The following is a 20,680-nucleotide window of genomic DNA, read 5'->3' as shown; positions in this document are numbered from 1 at the left end:
AAAGTCATTTCATTTTCCATGGGCCATTTCCGGTTTCCATTCGCCGTGCCTCCCCAGCTCATAAAGTCGTTTAATCATCTCTAACTTTGATCTGCGATTTGATCTAATTACGCGTTCGTCGCGACGCTTCGTCGCAAAAGCTGAACTTCCGGTTCCTCCTCTTCGCGATGAGGAGGTGATGAGGAACGGCCGCCAATCGTTCGCGTTACTTTTCACGGGCGATTCGCCGGGCTTGATCATTATATCCGCCTGGCTCTCTTCAATTTCGTTATTCCACGCGCAGGAGACACGGATGACCGGTAGTTTCGTAAATATCTTGTAAACAACCACAGGCGGAAAAGTTTCCCCGGAGAATCTGAAGCGGAGGCGAGTCCCGCTCGCTCGGTCGACCAAACAGGCTTCCCGCGAATTGACTAGCCTGAGAAACGCTACGGAGTAATTGGAACCGGCGTATTTAGCCAGAAAATCTCTGAGGCTTGACAATTCGCTTCTAAACGAGTATCTCCGCCAACATTTCTGTATCACGATAGCTGCGGCTCGTTCCCTCGGTTCAGCCGTCATTCTCGATCTTTGATCTATACCCAGATCGCTCGACGATTTAAGAGGAAATTCAGTAAGGCAGAAGTCGTTGTCCTCCTCCAAAACCCCAAAGACATCGTCGTCGTTCTCCCCCCGTCGAAATCGATGCGCGGCGAAGTCACGACGCGTAAAATTGAGTCCATTACAGTCGAATTGATACGTCAAGTGCGCGAGTTGAGACACGTGTCGGACGGCGGAGGGTGGACAAAATTTCCGCGCGATAAGCGCTTCTCCGTTTCGCCGAGAGGTGGCGATGGACTCGTCGAGTAGTGAAACGAGTAAGAGCGAGAGAGAGAATGTAAGAGTACTAGCTTTCTTTTTCTCCCGGCGCATACGCAGTTGCAAATAGCTACGACGGCTACGACGTTTATACCGCTGCGCATGCGTCACCAGAGAGAAAGAAGGTCGGTTTTGATCTTTTTTCTCTATTTAATAGTGAGACACTTCAGTTATACGAGCGCCTATACCCTCCCCACTCTATATCCTTACACTTCCATGGTGAGAAGTTAGGTTCAGGTTGAAGTAGAACTTCGAACTTTGAAGATCGGCTGACTGTCTTCTTCCGGCCACGTTAAGACGGATCGTTTCATACATATTAGTAACGTTTGCCGAGTTCGATCGAGGACTGCGGGCTGGGTATTTGCCGGGTATTATACGAGTTTAAATGCGAATTTGATAGGCCGCTAAATCACCGCGCAACATGGACTACTGGATGACGTGGTTCCTGCTCGGTGCGCTTCTAGGTGCCGTATTCGACGCGAGTAGCGTAGAACTAACCTTCGAGCTGCCGGATAATGCCAAAGAGTGCTTTTACCAGGACATTGAGAAGAACGTATCGTCGACCCTCGAGTTCCAGGTAAGTCGGATAAATCCACTACCGATATCCCTCCAAAATCACAATCAGCGCCCTTAACCTTAACCTCGAACCCAAAGGGAGGGGCGACTGGGAACATTTGTAGGTTCGTCGGTTGTTTTGACAACCAACCAACGTCTCATTCTCTTTGATTCCTAGGTAGTGACCGGTGGCCAGTACGATGTTGACGTCACACTGGAGGCGCCGAACAAGGAGATAATATATCGTCAGGTGAAGACGCAGTTTGATTCGCACACGTTTACACCGACGATATCCGGGGTCTATAAAGCCTGCTTCAGCAACGAGTTTTCGACCTTTTCGCACAAGCTTGTGTACATGGACTTTCAGGTCGGAGATGAACTCCCTCTGCCTGGTCTTGGCGAGCATGTCACGGTTATGACTCAGGTGGGTTCGTTATTTTATTCATCGTAAGTTGCGAAACATCAGTGAATTCGTAATTATACTTGAAATTTATTATCCAAGATTATTGAATAGCTAGCGATTATCTTCTTGCTTTATAGATGGAGTCGTCTGCGCAGGAGGTGCACCAAAATCTGAACAGTATTTTGGACTACCAGACACATCACAGACTGCGAGAAGCGCAGGGTCGAAAACGGGCCGAAGATCTTAACGAGCGAGTGATGTGGTGGTCGGTTATGGAGACCTTAGCAATTCTGATTACAACAATAGGACAGGTCTTTGTCCTGAGAGACTTTTTCACCGAACGAAATCCTTACCCAAAGTCATAGTAAGCTCAACTATTGATCCATTCTCAATTAAAACAGCTGACGATATATTTGTAATTGACGATATATTTTAGACGCTTAATTAAAAGGCAAGAATAAAAATGCGTCAAGAACTATATCTTGCCCCCAAAATTAAGCACTAAAATTACGTCAATTTGGAGTTGAATTTCTCTTGGTGCAACGTCTTGATGTACAAGATACACTTGTTTGTATCAAGTGTGTGTCGGATGAATATTTACATGTTGCATGCAACAAACGGTGACGCGTTTAGTTATCACCTTGCAAATGCAACGTTACAGTGTATATTTATTTGGGGATTTATTTATAGGAATTTAGGTAAGTTACATTTTAATATAGGCCTACTGTTAACCTCCTATCATAGGAGTGCGAGTAAACAGAAAAGTTTCAGTGTGAAATGGCTATGTGAAAGTTCAAACGTAAGAATCGCCGGCATACAAAGTAACGTTTTTGATATTGTATGTGTGTAATATACTTATTGATTAAATTTTTTCCGTGGATTATTACATCTAATCGTTGATTTTCTCATACAATGATATCAATAACAAAGCGGCTAACGTATTCTTAACACAGTTATTTTACAATCCAAATACTAACGAAATAACATCCGTAACTCAATATCGTACAAAATATGCCTCCTATTTAAAAAAAAACCAAGAGTCATCTGAAAAACGTATGGGTAATTCGTACAAACTCTAGTAGATCGTAAGCTCAGTATGATTTACGATTTTCTATCATCACATTATCATCTTGCAAATTTTAAAGACTTGTAAACTTTTTGTACACAAATCACTATGTATGTACACGAGGTAAAATGAGTTAATACATCCATCAAGTATGAAATAATCGTGTCCTTCCAATTTTTAGTCAGCGATTTTTATGCTGCACGAGCGTGTGTGTCATTCTCGACACACAATGTTTCTTACCGAGCAAGCAGTTGTGTTAAACGCTGATTGGGTATTTTTTCTTCGTCAAGCACATTAGCTTCAAAATATCAACCACAACCACTGATCCAGAGATCAGTGACCACTGCTGAATAATGTATAATTGAACGAATGAGTGACAAATGAATGAGAAATTAGTTGAATCTCACGCTTTCAGTATTTCGGGCCTGTTAATTGTAAGGGAAATAAAAATGAATACGAAGTGTATTGACAAAATTGTCACCTTTACTTGTGACAGTTACATACATACGCACAAAAAGCTGTCGTGAATAAGAGTCGCGGGGTCTAAACAATGTAACAAGTTGTTGATATTTTAAGGAACTGCCGTTAAGTATATAATTCGCAATGCCGACATCGATGTCTTATTTTTTTTCTATCTCACGTTTTAGACTAAAAGAGAAATCCTTGAGTTACCGACAAAACGCGCCTCCGCGTTATTCTTTACCGGCAAACTCCAAGAAGTTTTTAAGGTTACCGTCGGTTACCTACTGCCTAGTACCTCGACTCTCTGGTCATGACAGCCATACTTAAATTTGCCCAAGGCTGGCTCTCTGACGACCCTCACTCAACGTGTATTCACTTGTTCGCGAAATGAACACAACGCATCGATTCTGTAAAAGAGGAGGGCGAGGAGTTAGTTCGTGGCCGAGTAAACAAATGGCGGACAAAATAAAACCACTTTGGCCGCGGGGTTGATGAAATAAACAACTGACGGATGGATAAGTATTACGGTTCGCCGGCGTATTTCGTAAATTACAGCGATCGCGATGGAGGCGGAAGTTTTGGTTAATACGATATGCCCGTCGCCAGAGGAATTGAGTGTGATAGTAAAGAGTGTCCGATGTCTGGAATGCGGGCTTGTATTTCAAAACGAGCCTCGACTCCGACTCCACGATCTTAAGGTTCACAAGCAGGGAAACTTGGCGAAAAATGACAAGAAAAACATACAGTATCACTGCCCCGTTTCCTCCTGCGTATACGCTCTTAAATCCGAACGATACTTCACAACTATGAAGTACCTTAAACAGGTTAGGTTTCGCTCCGATCGTAATGCCCTTCTCCTTTCCAATCTTGAACTTAATCACTCGGAAGTAGTCTGACCCCGATCTTGCTCTTTTCATTACAGCATTACCTCAAGGTACACGCAGCTAAAACCTTCATGTGTACGCAATGCTCCAAATGTTTTTCAACCGAGGCTGCCAAGGATGCTCACGTTAGGATATGCGGTGTGCAATTCACCTGCAATTGCCTCAAAGTATTCTCAACTTACGAAGCTCTACTTACACATGCCAAACGCTACAAGCACGTCATAGACAACAAATACAAACTTTTACTCAAGTGAGTATTATAGCCTTTATTAAACACTAAATTATCTATGAAAGATTGTTATTTGAGTCTGGGTCTTCGAGAGTTCTGAGAATCTTCAATTTCTGCAAAGATTCTCAAATATATCAACTTTTGGAATACTCCCACTGTATGCAGCTTGAAACCGTATTGATATCTTAGATTTTCCCTACTTCTTCATCCCTCATTTTCCCTGATTTTCTCTCGTCAATATTCATTATAAATGATATTCTCTAATTGTTCTCCATATTCTCTTGTGTACCTAAATATTTGGATTCGTTTTATTCTCTCTGGCGATATGGCACCTGTATTATTACAAAAAATTGAGCATAAGTTATCGTGATATTGGATAATCGTGTTTGGATTTAAATCACTGAGCGAAAAAGCATAGACAATAATTGAAGAAGGAAAAAAAATATACGGCAGAATGGAAACCCATCTACCTAATATTATTTCTCTGTGTATCATTAAACATGGGTTTAGCTCAAGCACTTTTGAGTAAATACACAGTGAATGTTGTTATCCGTTTGTAAAGAATTTTGTTGAAACATTTTTTATCCTCTGGCCTTCATCTACCCAAAGATAAGTATCTGAAAACCGTATCCTGAATGTCCCATCCCATCAATTTCAGCGAGCACTCTTGGATTTTGATGTGAATCATTCCTTCTTCATAAATATGATTACAGAAAGACAAAATTGAAGACATTACCAGCTGTTCAAGTCACAATTGTTAATGTCGGCAAGCCGGTTAATATCTTGCCAAATTCCATAGATGGGTCTAATACTTATACTTATTTGATGGATGGAAAACTGAAGGTAACTTGCGACGCAGCTATGCAGACGGATGAGTTTAAGAGGGCAAAAAAAGTGTCTAGTCCGTTGAAAAGTGGGGCAGCAAGGCGTAGGATATCGCAACAAACTCAGACAGGTGGTTTGAAAACGGAGAAGCATCATAAAACATCTGCAGAAACGCAGACAAACGAGCGTTACATCATGACGAAATCCACGCAGCAAGAATCAAGTTCACACATGTTGAAAGACTGGAAATGTCGGAAGAGCGAACTGCCCAAGGATTTAAACTCCACGATACTGAAGGAGGATTTGAACTTTGCCGATAATTTTGAGACTCAAAATCTGTTTTCAAACAGTCCATTGCCTTTGAGTCACGACGTCGGTTTGCAGGATCTTTGGGAGGTGAAGAACACATCGGGTACTCAGACGAACGAAGAAAATTTCCTCGAGGATCTGAACGAAAATGTAACCCAAACCGATCTAAATATATTTTATAACCACGATGAGCCTACGCTAATGCATTCTGGTTCCCAGACTACGAATCTCAACAACATTCAATACATTGAAGATAATTCGATCGGTAATACTCTCTCCTTCGCGCGGATAGGTAGCGTCGGACACACGGATTCTTTACTGATGGAAAAGATGTTTGATAATAAATTTAGCAGTATTGAAACGCAGACTGAGCTCGCGTTTACACGGGAGCTCTTTGACCAGGATACCTCCTTCACCTATAGTTCCAATACGGAGACCCAGACCACCGAGAGCTTTGAGAATATGGATGAACTCTTGTACAGCAACACGTGCACCCAAACTTCGGACGAAATTCTACTTTCAGATTTGGGCTTTTCCGACATTCAAACTCAGACTGCGTGGCCACAAATCAGTGATGCTACGGTGTCTACGGAAACGCAAACCAAAATATCAAAATCTGTACAGAACGATTCCAGCATTGGGAGGTCTTGGTTACACGCGCAGACTAACCACATGGAGACTCAGACCGAACTTCTAAATTTTTTTCGGGATCTAAATTGACGCGGTGAAAACTTTTTAAATACTATTTCACGATAGCAGTCTACTTTCTCTAGTATTAGAGAATCTTTGTATTTTAATCAAGGTGCTGGCAGCAAGCGCAGGCGTGAAAACCTGTGCGAAAATATTTCAATAGCGTGTGTAGAGATTCTTCTAATATTTGTGTTTTATTGTTCATCATTCAAGGGATTAAGAAATAAAAAAGTAAGGTCCACGTTGCAACGATTTCCATTGACGTTAAAAGTCGTCAGACAAAAAAAAAAAAATAGTAAAAATCGTTATTAGTAAAAATTTGGAAGAGCGCGTCATTCTAAATTTCGTACTTACACTTGCACCGTACTTGCCTTCTTTAAACCTGTTAAAATCATAAATTAATTAATTCATGTAACGCTTTGTAAATATGTTTATTGGTGTCTATTAAACTTTATTATAGTATTATACATATTACAGATAATATAGCATTCGATGATTGTTATAAATACCATATTAATAAATAATATCATTACAATCCATCCAAGTCTTTGCTGTCCAAATTTTGTAATCGACGCAAGAAAACCTAGAAATTTGAGACAAGGGGCAAAAGGTTTTAGTCAACCACAGCCTAATTCCGTGTTTGAAATTCCCGCCACACCGTATTCGGGGTTGTTTAGTTCCAGGGGTTTGCCGAGAGAGCGGCGAGCTCTGGCCCGAGGGTAGCGCTCCTGGGGCCGTAGAGTGTAAGTAAATTATCGCGAAACCTTCGCGAGTATAGCTATATAGGTCGGAGAGCAGCGACGAAGGGTGGCTGACGCTCCGAAGCTGGCTACGTTGAGTTTCGTACCCCGCATTGGGGTCTGACGTCACGGGTGTACGATCGACCAATCAAACCATCGTCCGTAGTCAGTTTTCCGGCTGCTAAACTCGCGTGACGCCATATTGGCGAGGGCCTACGGTGTGTGTGTTTATATATATTAAATCGACTCGAAAAGATAATAGGAAAAAATAAACAAATAAATAGAAACAAGCCCAAATATAACACAAAGAAGGAAAAAAAAAGAAACGAAAGTAAAAAAAAGTTAACCACAGGACGCGTGTATAATTTGTAAGCAACGAAATAAAGCCACAGTGATAGAAGAAATTTTCGCGAGTCAAAGAGCGACGACGGTTCGACGACGTTCGGTTGTCGGTGGTTGTTTTTTTGTTTTTCTCTCGAGGTGTATTAATTCAGTGGGCTATCGTCAGTATCATCAATCTTAATCGTCGATGCACCGTCGACCGCCCGGCCCAAGTGTCAGTGGGGCTTATACCGGCTATCATTGAGGAGGAGCGGTGCGAGAAGAGACCAGGTTTTCAACCACTAGCTCCAGGGTGCAGTGCCTAGCGCCCCTCCCCCCTCCGCAAGAGCAAGAATCAACCCCGGAGTATCGCTGCCGCGGCGATAATATGCCCGTTCGTAAGCAAGGTGGTTACAAATCTATCCTAGATCACGTTACCTACTACACGTAGATACTGTTTAAATAGCCGTAGATATCTCTGCGACGATTCGCCGCTGTTTTATTTGCTTCAAAGGCGAGCTCGTTTTTACCCCCCTTGAATTAATGTCGGCGGTGTCCCTCCCTCCTCCTCATTGCGTTAGGTGCACGTCAGCTGTCAAAGAACTGTCATCGCAGCTTCCGTTTGTGTCTAACGTACCTACGAACGCACCTTAGGCATTGACGGCTGTCGCACAAGGGAGAAGGTCGTCGAGGGTGTTTATCGAACGTTTTTGAAATCCGGTTACATTCGCTCTGCTGCCGGTATCGTCCCTTATTTCGTGAGATTCGTGTCGAGGCGTCACGACCGCCAGACTGCCTGACGCGTCAGCCTGCGGAAAGCGATGCGAAAAAGGTGATCGAGAGCAACGGGGAAATACGTTGAATTCGAGCTTTCTGGACGGCCTTCGGAACCGCCAAACGCACACCGGGAAACGTTTCGTAACGGGAGCTTATTGTTAGAGAACAAATCGCTTCGTACTATAATTAGTAAATCGGATATTTGGTGAGCGCGCGTGATTCTGACGCGAATCTCCGACACGCGGTCACCTGTTATAATTATAATAAATAACAATGAGAATAATTACGATCGTCCGTCGTGCATATAATCGCTCTAAATGTAACCGCAAACTGTACGACGACTCGCCGTCCGGTTAAAAATAATAGGGGTTGCACTCGGGAGCGTCGATTCTACTCGTCTAAAGCTTACCGACAAGCTCGCTTGCTTACGTTAGCTGGCTTGCGACCTGTGTTAATCAATGTAGGCCAAGAGACGACGACGACGCCGGGTGTTGCAATAATCCATAGACAGGGGCAGGCAGCGGGATTTTGGACACTCGCCAGGAGAACGTAATAATTTCGGTTCTCTCTATACCGCGAGGGCATTTACACTATACATATTACACGGTGTATGCAGAAACGAACGACTGACCAACTCGAGACACGCCGCTCGTGCCCTGAACGTCTTTCGTCTGTCCCGCACCGGCTTTTTCCACTTCTCACTCTATCCTCGTCCATCTAACATCCCGCTGCCAGTCTCTTTGCACAAACGGCGCCCTTTCCTCAGACTGAAGTTTGCAACGTTATTGTAATAATGCATCTTTGGTAGAAGTCGTTATTTTGCTACCTTTAGGATTACTTAAAATTTAGTATACCTACTGTTGATACAGCATCGGCAAACTCAGATTTTGTAAATTCAACTTGTTCAGGTATTCTAAAGGTGCGAAATTGTATTTTTGATTCAACGTTTCGATACATTAGTGTTACCGACTTCAGCATCGCGTCCTTTCCACAAACCGCCTCTACGATTTTTATTCACTCTTACTTTCCTTCACTCCGTGAAACGCAGGTACTATTCGTTTAATCTTACGGTTTATAAACACCTTTCGTTCGAAGATCTTGTCGTTAGATGATCATTTGTTTATAGTTTACATACATCGTTTGCGTAAACTAGCGATGGAACAGTTCAAGTTAAAGTCATTTCACTGTAGCTATGTGAAGTCGTAATCGCACTTGCGTTCAATGTTTACACGTCCGTTTCCACCTTAAATCTAGTCGCTTGTCTGCTGTACATTTCGCGTATCGTCCGATATCGCAAAATCATATCCGTGTATCATCCATGTATTCTCTTTATTGTGTCAAACCTCAGTTGGCCTTCAGTTCTCTTTCGATACAACCAGTATCGCTTTGTATCCTTCTCAAACAAAGTATCCTTTATTGTTATTTAACGATCATCTAATTCAAGCATCATCCCGCTTCCTCACCATTGTCATTTCTCACTAATTCGCGAATCACCAAAGATTTCATCAAGTACTCCACATTTTCTCATTAGAATCGCTCGTTACGATCCTAGCAGGAAATTTTCGTACACAGATCGCTTGAATTTTCAGCGATCAATGAGCCGATACATTAGTTTGGAAATGTCTCAATCTTTATTTCCGTCGATGATGTTTTTGGTACATACATATATTATAAGCTGAATTAAGCTCTCGATCAGGCATTAATAATTACAACGAAGCGAAGCTGAATTTGTACATCAATGCCGGTCCGTATTATATACACTGGTCTTCTCGAAGCCTGCGTGCTGATGTTCAACGACAGCCGTTAATAGTGGGCGTCACTCGACGTCGATCTAACGTTATCACGTGTCAAACTCACCATTCAATGCATCACGCGTAAAAATGAGATGGAAGACTGATTTTCGAAGCTCGCCTTGGTATACGTACAGCACATATTATATATACAGTCGAACCTCTGTAACTCGAAAACCTCCACATGTCTGAGATTCGGTTTGTTCCCTTGCAAAAACCCCTGTAATTCGAAGAAAAAACAGAGAACAACTCGAAGTTTTCCGAACGTATCAAGGTTTATTATTTTCAATCTTGCCTCTGTAATTCAAATTTAAAGATACTCGACCTCTATAACGCGAAGCGTTTTATTCAGTGACTTGAAGAATGCACGTCCTGCACAACCTGCATCCCACGAGCTAATGCTTGTTAGTCACATGGATTAGTGATTCCGGATCACAGTTTCTCTAGAAATGACATGCAAACGAAAACTCAAATCGTAAAATATTAGATTCTTTCCAAAACCCTGTAACTGATTGTGAGTGAACAACCATACCTTACCGCGCATGTAGTATATGATTAGTGATACTGTAAATGGTGAATTTTTACAAACAAGAACGTCACATTTCGTATATAACTTGTATGGACGCAATAAAGTGAAGAATATCTCCACTATATTTGACGAATTTTTACGAGCCGTTATAAGTCGTATATTGTTTCGGTCAGCGTCTACAACTGGAAAACTTTAATAAGACGAAACCTCTCTTACTCGAAGAAATTAGCTTCGCCCCTGAGATTCGACTATATTCTTTCTTCTCAATCTTCCGCCGATTCTATGAACCTTGCGAGGATGTATGCAGACATCGATACATCAATATTCGCGTTACGAAAACCGACGAGGCGTCTGCTAGTACACGTGTTAGGATTCACCCTTTTTTCCCTTAACGGCGAGGGCTTATTATCGCGTCTAGGGTGGATCGTGTTCCACATTTCGAATATACACAGAGCTCGGCTCTAAGGTCTCGTCAAAGTCCCCCTAACTCTACGCGAAAGCACGTGGTCGTGGTGGACTACTCGCGTTGTGCGTTCGTCCAGACTTTGCAACATCACCAGGGTGTGATTTCTTTTACGAGATTGTTGTACCCGAAAATTCTCCCGTTGCATTCTCCCTTCATTATCAAGCGTGCTTAATTTATCATACGCATCGTGTGAGCGGATAATATTCACTGCGCGTAAATCAAAAACTCTAGTATTATGAAGGAAATAATGTTTTTATAGATAATCTACAAGTATAATAAATTATACGTGATATTATACGGTGTTGATAATCTTTTCACGTTTAATTGCGTAATAACGCGTTAGGTATACATAGTCATTCTTTCAACGCGAATTCGTTCACTCGATGGTTCATCTTTTCGTCGCTCAAGTCACGTTTCACGTCGACTGTATTATACGTCAGCAAGGGTGGTTCCGTTCAGGGGCTGAACGTTGCTCAAGGTATAATAATCATATTGTAAATTCGCGCGGGGCCATTATCAAGTTCACAATGGGGTAAAGAAATCTATTCGGACAGTCAAGTTCCGCGGAACTTTACTTAATTTTAGGTCAAACAGGTTATTTTTAAATTCGTTGTACCTAATAACGTTCCGCGTTAATGGATGTGGGTGTATACATGCGAAGGTGTATTACCTACATGCACGTTTCTCTTCACGTATATCATGCACGAGTTTACAATGAACACCCAGATGGAAGAATACAATGAGCTCTCATATGTACATACGCATATATATATATATATATATATATATATATAATGGTACACGTGATGCGGTATAAATTTGGACGAGGTGAAAATTAAGCAAGGGTTGAAGGATGGGAAAGAACGATATATATCTACACATGTCTTATACGCCTGGTTAAGCAGTAGGAACTATTTTCGGACCCTCAAGGTAATTCCTGGTTTCTCAAGACCCTTGCGTCACTTTGCACTATAATGCATGATGAATTTTCACCGATTTCTGCCGTTACACATATAATTTAATCGTATTGTAGCCGCGCGTGCGGCGAAAGATTTATTCACTAACTTTTGGCTAATTGTCACAGCTGCGATAGGTTACGTGGATAAATATCGTATTATTGCTATTTTTTGCCTTGCTCTTAATTTGCGCTCAACGCGCGACTTACACGGCAATTGGCTCGGTCGCAAGGTAGCATTCAATTTGTTATATTCAGCAGTTTTGCCGGCGACTAGCAGCGTACAACCTGAACGATTCCAATACAAGCTACTGTTTTTTCTTTCTTCTTTACTCATTTTTATTTGTACGAAACTAATTTTGTACAGACTAATCCGCGTAATAGTATACCTACGGCTAAGAGCACATGTTTATTTTTATTTTAAAAATACCGTGAAACTACGTATATTTATAATATAATATCTGGTCGAAATGAAATTCAAATAGCTGCAGAAAATTGCGGTATACGGAGAAATTTATCGAGGTAACCGATGTTTATTTGTGTGAGCCGCATATGGCGATAATAAATACGGCGGAACGAGATCTTTTTTTTTTGTCAAATAAAACCAAAAATTTACTATTCGTGATACAATGAATCAGCGGTAAGACCCGCAATTTGCAGTGTTAATTAATTTAAATACAATTCATTCGATTTTGATTCGTTTTTATTGCTGATTTTACTTGGTAATCATTAAACGAATTCCTTCTCTACGAATACCACAGTAATCATGATAATAATAATTACGGTCCCCCGCGAATTTCACGAGTAAAATTCATCAGTGTATAGAGTCCGTATCTAAAATTAGTGTACCGTTATTATTGACGACATTGACGATATGTCGATAAAAAATTCACCGTTTTTCAACTTTAAAATGTCTTTGAATTATAAGTTGAGCCGGCCCAATATGATTGTATTTTTCATTTAATCATCGGTTCACCCAATTTTAGACAATCCTTATAATGTTGTGGCATCACGATGTTTATTAAGTACGTACCGTTTCATTAACGTTACGCTGACTTTAAAAATGATGTACTATGGTCCAGACAATTCAATTTCATATCAAATTTTGAAGGTCATTACTTTAAGATTAACCTAAAATCATTGATTTAATTTTACAGTTAAAATAAATAAAATAAAATTGCAACTGTAAAATTGGAATCAGTTTACAAAAATTTTTGACAAAATTATTGCGTAATATTTATATAAAATTATTACGTGTTTTCTTCGTTACGATTCACTAGATGAATTCCAGACAATCCTAAGGGTGCGAGGTAACGATTTTCCTAACCGCGCATCGTTAAAGTAACGTTACCGACTTCAACCTCATTCGAAAACGCGATATCTCTGTGAAGAAATTCTCCGCAACTCGGGTCGCACGTTATTGTATACATACAGAATATCGCGCTGCACATATTCAGCTGCCGGTGATAGCGTTGAACAAGGTGCATAGAATTCCGCAATTCTCCCTTTCAAATGACTGTGGAGATGCAGCGCAGTGATGGTGGAAGTGCCCGCCACTACCGTTATGCCGTACAGAGTTCACTTAGGAGTTGCGGGTGAAAAATAGGGGAGGGTGGCCGCAAGCTCGTCCTCGGATAAGGGTCGGTGCTTTCAAGACGTGCCGTTTGACGTTTTCTCCTCCTTGCCACTCGGCGTTCGTTACTTTCGTCAACGCGCGTTCCTCGTAGAGTTCAAAATACTCGGAGCGAACGAAGGCGTTGCATCCTTGCCTTACATACGCGATAGTTTTCAATTTCACGCTATGCAGCGGTTTCGCACTCGCTGTGGTCATAATTGACGGAAGCTCGCGATAATGGCCACGGAGGAGGGGGAGGACCGAGAGCGGAGAGGAAATCGTGACACTCGAGAATTTTGCACCCGCCTTGTACTTTCTGCGGTTGATAAAGAGAATCGTGAATAAGGCCAAGACGACGGGACCCGGGAACGGCTACGCCGTGTCAGCGAAACGCGAATCATTCCCCTCCTTGATGACCTCGGGAAGATTATTTTTCTTTTTCTTTTTCTTCTTCTTCTTCTTGGGTCTCAGCTTCCACTTTCATCCAGGCGAAATTCGGCTTTTCGTGCACGCTGCATGAGCAGGAAGGAATATTCATTTTTCAGCATAAGTTTTCGTAATCACGTATTTTTTTATTTATTTATTTTTTTTTTTTCACGAGAAAATTAATCAAGCAGACTTTAAAATACCTCGTGTCTACAAGTAAAATTAAACACTGTTGTAATTTATTTTTTCAATACAGAAGTATTTCAAGTTCGGGAAATACTTCTATACCTGAAACGTGTGTATTTTCTCGTACATAAATCCCAAGCTTTTTTTGGATTGTTGAAGTAAATAAAATGGCCGGAAAAAATTGAGGTACTTTTATACGGAGGTAAATTCACGGATTATGTTTTTCAGTAAAAAAAAAAAACAAATGGAAAAAATAAATAAAAATAACTTTACAGACTCGACGCGCGTTTTCATTTTCATGTAGGCTATGATTTTTGAATTTCCTGCCGAGGTAACAAAGTCGCGTTAGAGGTATGAAATTTCGGAGTGAATTGACGCTACTCCTCCACTACTACTTTAGTTTCATCACGTACGCATGGGTTTTAATCAACAAGTTTGCCGGTGCAATTTCATTCCCGGGAGGATCGTAACTGTACAATTTACTCTTCGCAACTCTTTTTTTTTCTTTTCTCTTTTTTTTTCTATTTCTGTTCTCTTTCTCGCTCGTCCTTTTATACTTTCGTCTTCTAATCACGAGTTTGATAATTGAAAGGCTCAAGTTTCATCACTGCTAGAAAGGTCAAGCGTTGTATACGTAATGGCGTATCGATTACCTGATTTCACCCCAATTATCGATCTAGGATTTATCCTTTAGCGTGGACTACAAGATGCAATCCGATCTAAAAAATGATGCGAAACCCTAAATCACGGTCCCGATGCTCCTTGCGCACCTGTCGATGTGCGACAGCCCGGTATGTCGGGTTGCCTAGCCGCCAGGCGGTGCCAATCGCGTCAATTCACACAGGTCTGCAACGAAATCCTCCTTGAAAGAAAAAAATATTATAGCGATGAAGTTTTTAATGTGCCGAATCTATACCTGCTTTCCATTTTTTGCTGTCACGTATATTATTATATGACATGATTTTTATTTTTTATTTTTTTATTTTTTATTGTTCAAAATCCAGAATTTGTTGTATGTTGGTTTTGCATTCACACTACTTTAATCTATTTAAATGGTATCTGTACATAAAAAACCAGTTCGTAATGATAGAAAGAGAATTTGAAAGAGAAATTAGAAACAGAAGAGATTCGCCGTGAAATTCCAATCGATAATATGAAAAGACAGAAAACTATAAAACAACTAAAATTATACAGGTAGATAGATTTTCTGACGATTTTAATGTTTAAACTTTTCAACTTGATAACTTCTTTTTTTATAAATATCGTTGCTATCTTCAGTGTTCGATTATAATTTGTATTTTGTTTTTTATTGCTATATTTCCATTCACGAGCATTAAATATATTATCATTACACATAATAATAAGAAAGGGAAAAAAGGTTTTTTTTTGCAAACCAGTGTCATCGACACGCATCTCCGTGCAAACTGCGGGATCTTGGGATTTCAATTCGTCAAACAGTCACTTGCTCCTCGGTCCTTTGTTGTACATATTGTGCTTTTTTCCGGCAACGAGACAGCGAAATGGATCACTCGTGAGTTTCAAAGGCGAACGAACGAACGAACAAATGAATGAATGAATGAACGAAAGAATGACCCGGGCCATATCTATCAAGAGAAGAGAAAAATCGATGACTTAAGTAATAGAATCGAGGGGGGGGGGGGGGGGGGGTATCTGCACGATATAAATGCCAATTATACTCGAGGCGAGCTGAACGATGTCTTTAGACGATGGAATAAATCGAAGTTGACCACGGGGATGAATTCCTGTCTTTTATTTCTTGAGATAATATTTTTCCTCGGGAGTTTTGGATCAGCGATAGGAAAAATACGCCGGATGGAACTTCCTCATTGTCTCGAAAAACATATGGGATGCAACTTGGCGAAGTTTTTTGTTTCTATTTGGAAGAAAATATCGTCAACTGTAAATTATCCGGTTGGCATTTTTCAGGCAGCCAGCACCAGTGACGGCAATTTTCGTTCGTTTGACGAACCGGGAGAATCGAGTCACGTCGTCTCGTTCGCTGTTGAATACGTAAACTAATATAGGCATTAGCTATTCGGCGCAATTATACATCGCTTCAAGATTTCGCGCGAGGGTGAGGGTCAGGGCATTAGTGCCCATCTACGCCCGATCCCCATATAATTTCGGAAGCATTAACCCGCTTAATTATTCACGTTTAACATAAATTGACTCGGTAATCATCTCCGTTGAATATAAATTTCACCAATTTATTCGTCAAAACACATTTCCTATCCACCTTGATTACTCTGATTAGTATACGTTTCGCCTTCGGCGTACGCTCAATTAACTTTGAAAACTGACGCGATATAAAACGGCAATTCTGAGCACCAATCACCAAGTCGATTCTTCACAGTGCTTCAGGTAATCCGACGACCAGTTTCATATTTTCATTAACTTCAATCGCTTGGGTGTATTTATTTTTTCACCCCCGACACTCGAGGCTGTTTGAATATTTCATCCGATTCACGTCAGTCTTACTACGGAGATCCGCATCCTCGGGATGAGCCCTTGCAGCATGACGCGGAGGGCCCTTAGTGACCCGTGACCCGTGACCCACCACCCTTCTCTACCGCAGAGCCAACGAACTAGCTTTCGTACAGTGAGATGCGGAAACCGAGCTCGTTAACGCTCACGTCAAACATCCCGGAGGATGTTTCGCGTCTTTCCGTCTAACGTCGTCTGGCATCTACGGAAGTGCCTGTAAACCCCGGTAAAACAGTCTTCCACCTTCGTATTAGCTGGGGACATTGTACAACGTTGTTCTTTACACGCAGGTAAACCTGTCCTTTCTGCTAATATGAACAGCCGCCTTAATCAGTTTCAGCGTCGTTTTGCGGAAGTGATTATGTGCGTCGGAGAATAATGGCCAATTATCACGCGCGAACTTTGTGTTTTGCGCGTGGGACGTATATCGGACGTTTTTATTTAACAAGAATAACTCCGTACTTTGATTGACAAAACTTTTAGAGGGATAAAATATCTAATTTAAAAAAGACACGTCTGTTCGATTCAAGATTCTCGTTTCTCTAGCAACTCTCTAAAATAGTAGAAGAAAGCAACGACAACTTCGTTCTTTCGTCATTGTTGACGTATACGTGCGTATGTATGTGTTTATGTATATCTATTCGTGGCATGTATTTAGTTTGCCACTTCAAGTTTGAAGATGGATCGGCTGAACCGCCTGAATCGGGCGTTAGGATGAGAGAAACAAACTGGAAAAACAGTTTTCTCGCGATACTTTTCACCACCGTGAAAAGAAAAGAGTCTGTCGGTCTATCCGGAATCTCGAAAATGGCAGAGTAAAAAATTTGAAACTGATAGGACTTGGCAGCCGAATGAAAAATGTTTGAAAGAAAGATTAGAAACAAAAATTTCTGAAAGACAAAAAATTTATACATCTTTTTTAAAATAACTAACAAGGAGGAAAAAGTATATGTTTGTCGGTTAAACATTGAAAATCGATTTACTTCCGGTAAAGTCTCGAGACCGACTGTTTTTACAATAATACTCGCTGGCCGAGAAACCGTATATTTATAAACAAAATATTAAACAACTGATGTTTACTTAATATTCGGGGTACCAGGGCGTGTAAGGGGTATTGAACACAACCTCGTTGCCATATCAATAATTTTAGAAAATTTTTTTAATTACCGAACCTTCAGAATGCCCAAACTCTGGTGTTTTAACCGATTCTTACGGTTTCGAACTCATTCTCATCGCCGATCTCGTTACTTTACACAAATTGTCTGAATTCATTCGAGAAGTTTTACGTTACGTGCAACTTTAATTGTTAACGAACGTAACAATCTGTTGTACGGTATACACGTGCACGAATTTATTGATATCCATCCCCGTTATTATCACTAACGATCTTCTGGTCTATCCCTGTATATCTCTACGGTTAACGAAATTAGCTCAAAAATATTAGAAACTGCAAGGAAATACTAGAGCTTAATCATTCTTGAGTTTCGGATTATGAATCATTTCCTCGCATCGTCGTTATCGTATAGCTCATGACGCGGACGTCAGAATTCGCTCACAAATTTATTTCAATTTCGTAGTAGGGATGTTATTTGACTTGTATTTACCATTAGTCGAGTAATTAAAATAACACTGTTGGAGATTTTTTCTACAGTTTTTTCTCCTTTCCTAAATTTTGATTCAGAGGGTTCGGCCGAATTATCCCTAATAATAATAAAATGTCGAGACACGAGCTGTGTTTTTTTCGGCAACATGGCCGAAGTTTTTTTTTCGCTTAGTAACACTTTCTCATCCCCCTCACTTCCATTCCTTTCTCTCTTTCTCTTCTTCTTTGCCGCGGTGATGTGGCTGGAGGATGCGAATAACGGGGTCGTAGTATGTGGAGAAAAGGAAAAAGTGGGTCGAAGCACTTAGCAACGGCGGTGGGGAAAAAAGTGGAAAAATATAAGTAAAAGTTGAAAGTGAAAATTGGAAAATTGAAACAACAAAAAATAGCTATATGTATAGACTGATTTGGAATACGAAAAAACGAGAAAATACTACGCAGTATATATGTATATTTCTATATATGTATCCATCATGAATAAATCACAATTATTTTCTATCCCTGGTAAAATTTAATTCAATCAACTCATTATATTCGTTAAGAAGATTTTCTTTTCCCTTTCGTTTTAATACCAACAATATTTCGGTATTATATGTACTATATTAGGGTGTTTCAGAAAAAAATGATTCGCGGTTTTCCACCATGGCATCCCGTAAAATGTTTGTTTAAGTTAAAAAAAAAGGTTCCGTCAAAAATATGAGTATTTAACGTTGTGTGAGAGATCGCGGGCAGTTGATTTATTATTTTTATATACGTTTTATTCCATTTTGTGAAGTATCGTGAATGAATTATTTTTCATTGCTTATGTCAATCATGATATCAATTCACGTCACAATGAAGACCCACATTTTTAATATTAAGTGTGTTTCACGACTTTTTCGTTATTATTTCAATCTCATAAAACAGTTATAATTTAATGCGAACTTTCAATTTAGGAGAATAAGATTCCCGGATGATGTATTGTTGTGTTATGGATCGTAATTTTGGATTGAATATCAATGTCAAAAATGTTTAAAAAAGTGAAAAATGAAATGAGCGTGATCTTTCATATAACATAGAACGCTCACCTTTTCACAGAATCTTTCTTTTGACTTGAACAAACTCTTCAGGGGGTGCCACGGTGAAAAATCGTAAACTGTTTTTTTCCAAAACACCCCAACTTACCGCACATTGCCATTCTATCTATGATAGTTAATTCTTCTTAGTTGATTTCGGAAATTTCAAACCTTGGCAAATATCACTGACATGATTCTTTCGAACGGCTACGAATAAGCGCCCAAAAATCAAAGAGGCTCGGTGTCTTTTCGAAATTTTTGGAACTTTGAGCGTCGGGTTTCGGACCATTCGAAACTTGGATGTTTCGTGAAAGTTTCATTTCTTTGCTTCAAGTTTGGCCATAAAAAAAGTTCTAAATTCGGCGCTTTCGGAACTTTGAAAATTCATAATTTCAACCCCGCCCAGAAAAATTCCAAGTTTCTCCTGGAATAACGAAAACGCGACGTGGTTATTCGTTTCCAATCCTCCACTCAGCGCCCCGTGTCGCCGTATGGCCGAGCTTATCCCTGATATAATTAGCCCAAGCAAGGGCTTAGCTGCCAATAAGATAGCGATAGATCTCCTCCTCGACACGTAGCTGTACCACTTGATCGTATTAGGCGAGGCAGGTAGGGTTAGTCGAGTTAGCCGATGCATGGCGCAGCTATACATATACGCATGCTGCAGTATGTAGGGCGGACTTACGAGTCGGTAAGAAGTTTCCTCGGAGAACTTTAGTATCAGTGCAGGTCCGAAGCGAATCGCGTGCGAATCTCACGAAAATCGCGAATCAATTCCGTTCTTATCGCCCTAAATTTCACGCACGTGGGTTCGGACGAGGGTCGGCGCGGTGTGATGTGTGAAACGAAAACGAGAGTGCCGGCGTGATATCGAAACATTCGAGGGAAACTTTGCAACGATTAATGACGAAACAACGACCGTGAAGAAATTCGTCGCGTTTAATCCGATACATTGATTTGAAAAATTATCGAGGTCGGAATTATATGCACGCGTTACGCGACGCGCGGAATTATTCGACGACTTTTATTTCTTTACATTCACAGCGATTCTCGCGTTGCATAATCGACTTTTGGGGGTGGTAATCGAATCGCGAGGAATTTTATTCACCGGCGTATTTCTCGCTCTTACAGTTTAAATACCGATTGTAATGTGTTGAGAAAATATTATTATAATATACCTGCATGCTTTACGATGTGGATGCCAATTGTTACCATCATTTGGACGATCGTTTACTTTGTGCAGTACAGGAATTATAGGCGGAAATCCGTACCCACGAATCTCGTATCGTTCGTTCCGAAAGGTAAAAATTTATGCGTTTTACTAGGCAATAAATGTATTTAAATTCTTCAGTTTAGACGACCGTGGGAAAAATTCGTCCCAGTTTTTCTTTCACTTCAATTAAGGGAAATCTGTTTAGAAATCAGTTGCCA

At 40.6% G+C, this 20,680-nt stretch overlaps 2 protein-coding genes across 2 annotated transcripts; both read left to right on the top strand.

Moving 5' to 3' along the window:
* The first annotated feature begins 1,045 nt into the window (after positions 1-1,045).
* Positions 1,046-3,042, top strand: LOC124177269 (transmembrane emp24 domain-containing protein 7-like). The gene is made up of 3 exons (XM_046559451.1): positions 1,046-1,435; positions 1,592-1,837; positions 1,954-3,042. The coding sequence occupies exons 1-3, from the start codon at positions 1,280-1,282 to the stop codon at positions 2,179-2,181; spliced, it is 630 nt and encodes a 209-aa protein (XP_046415407.1). The 5' UTR covers positions 1,046-1,279; the 3' UTR covers positions 2,182-3,042.
* Positions 3,043-3,556: 514 nt separating this feature from the next.
* Positions 3,557-6,820, top strand: LOC124177195. Its single transcript, XM_046559326.1, has 3 exons — positions 3,557-4,168; positions 4,267-4,478; positions 5,171-6,820. Exons 1-3 carry the CDS (start codon positions 3,908-3,910, stop codon positions 6,309-6,311), a joined length of 1,614 nt encoding a protein of 537 aa, XP_046415282.1. The 5' UTR covers positions 3,557-3,907; the 3' UTR covers positions 6,312-6,820.
* The last annotated feature ends 13,860 nt before the right edge of the window (positions 6,821-20,680 follow it).

The sequence above is a fragment of the Neodiprion fabricii genome, chromosome 1, assembly GCF_021155785.1.
Source record: "Neodiprion fabricii isolate iyNeoFabr1 chromosome 1, iyNeoFabr1.1, whole genome shotgun sequence".
NCBI classification, from domain to species: Eukaryota; Metazoa; Arthropoda; class Insecta; order Hymenoptera; family Diprionidae; genus Neodiprion; species Neodiprion fabricii.
This window is presented reverse-complemented; position numbering and strand designations above follow the sequence as displayed.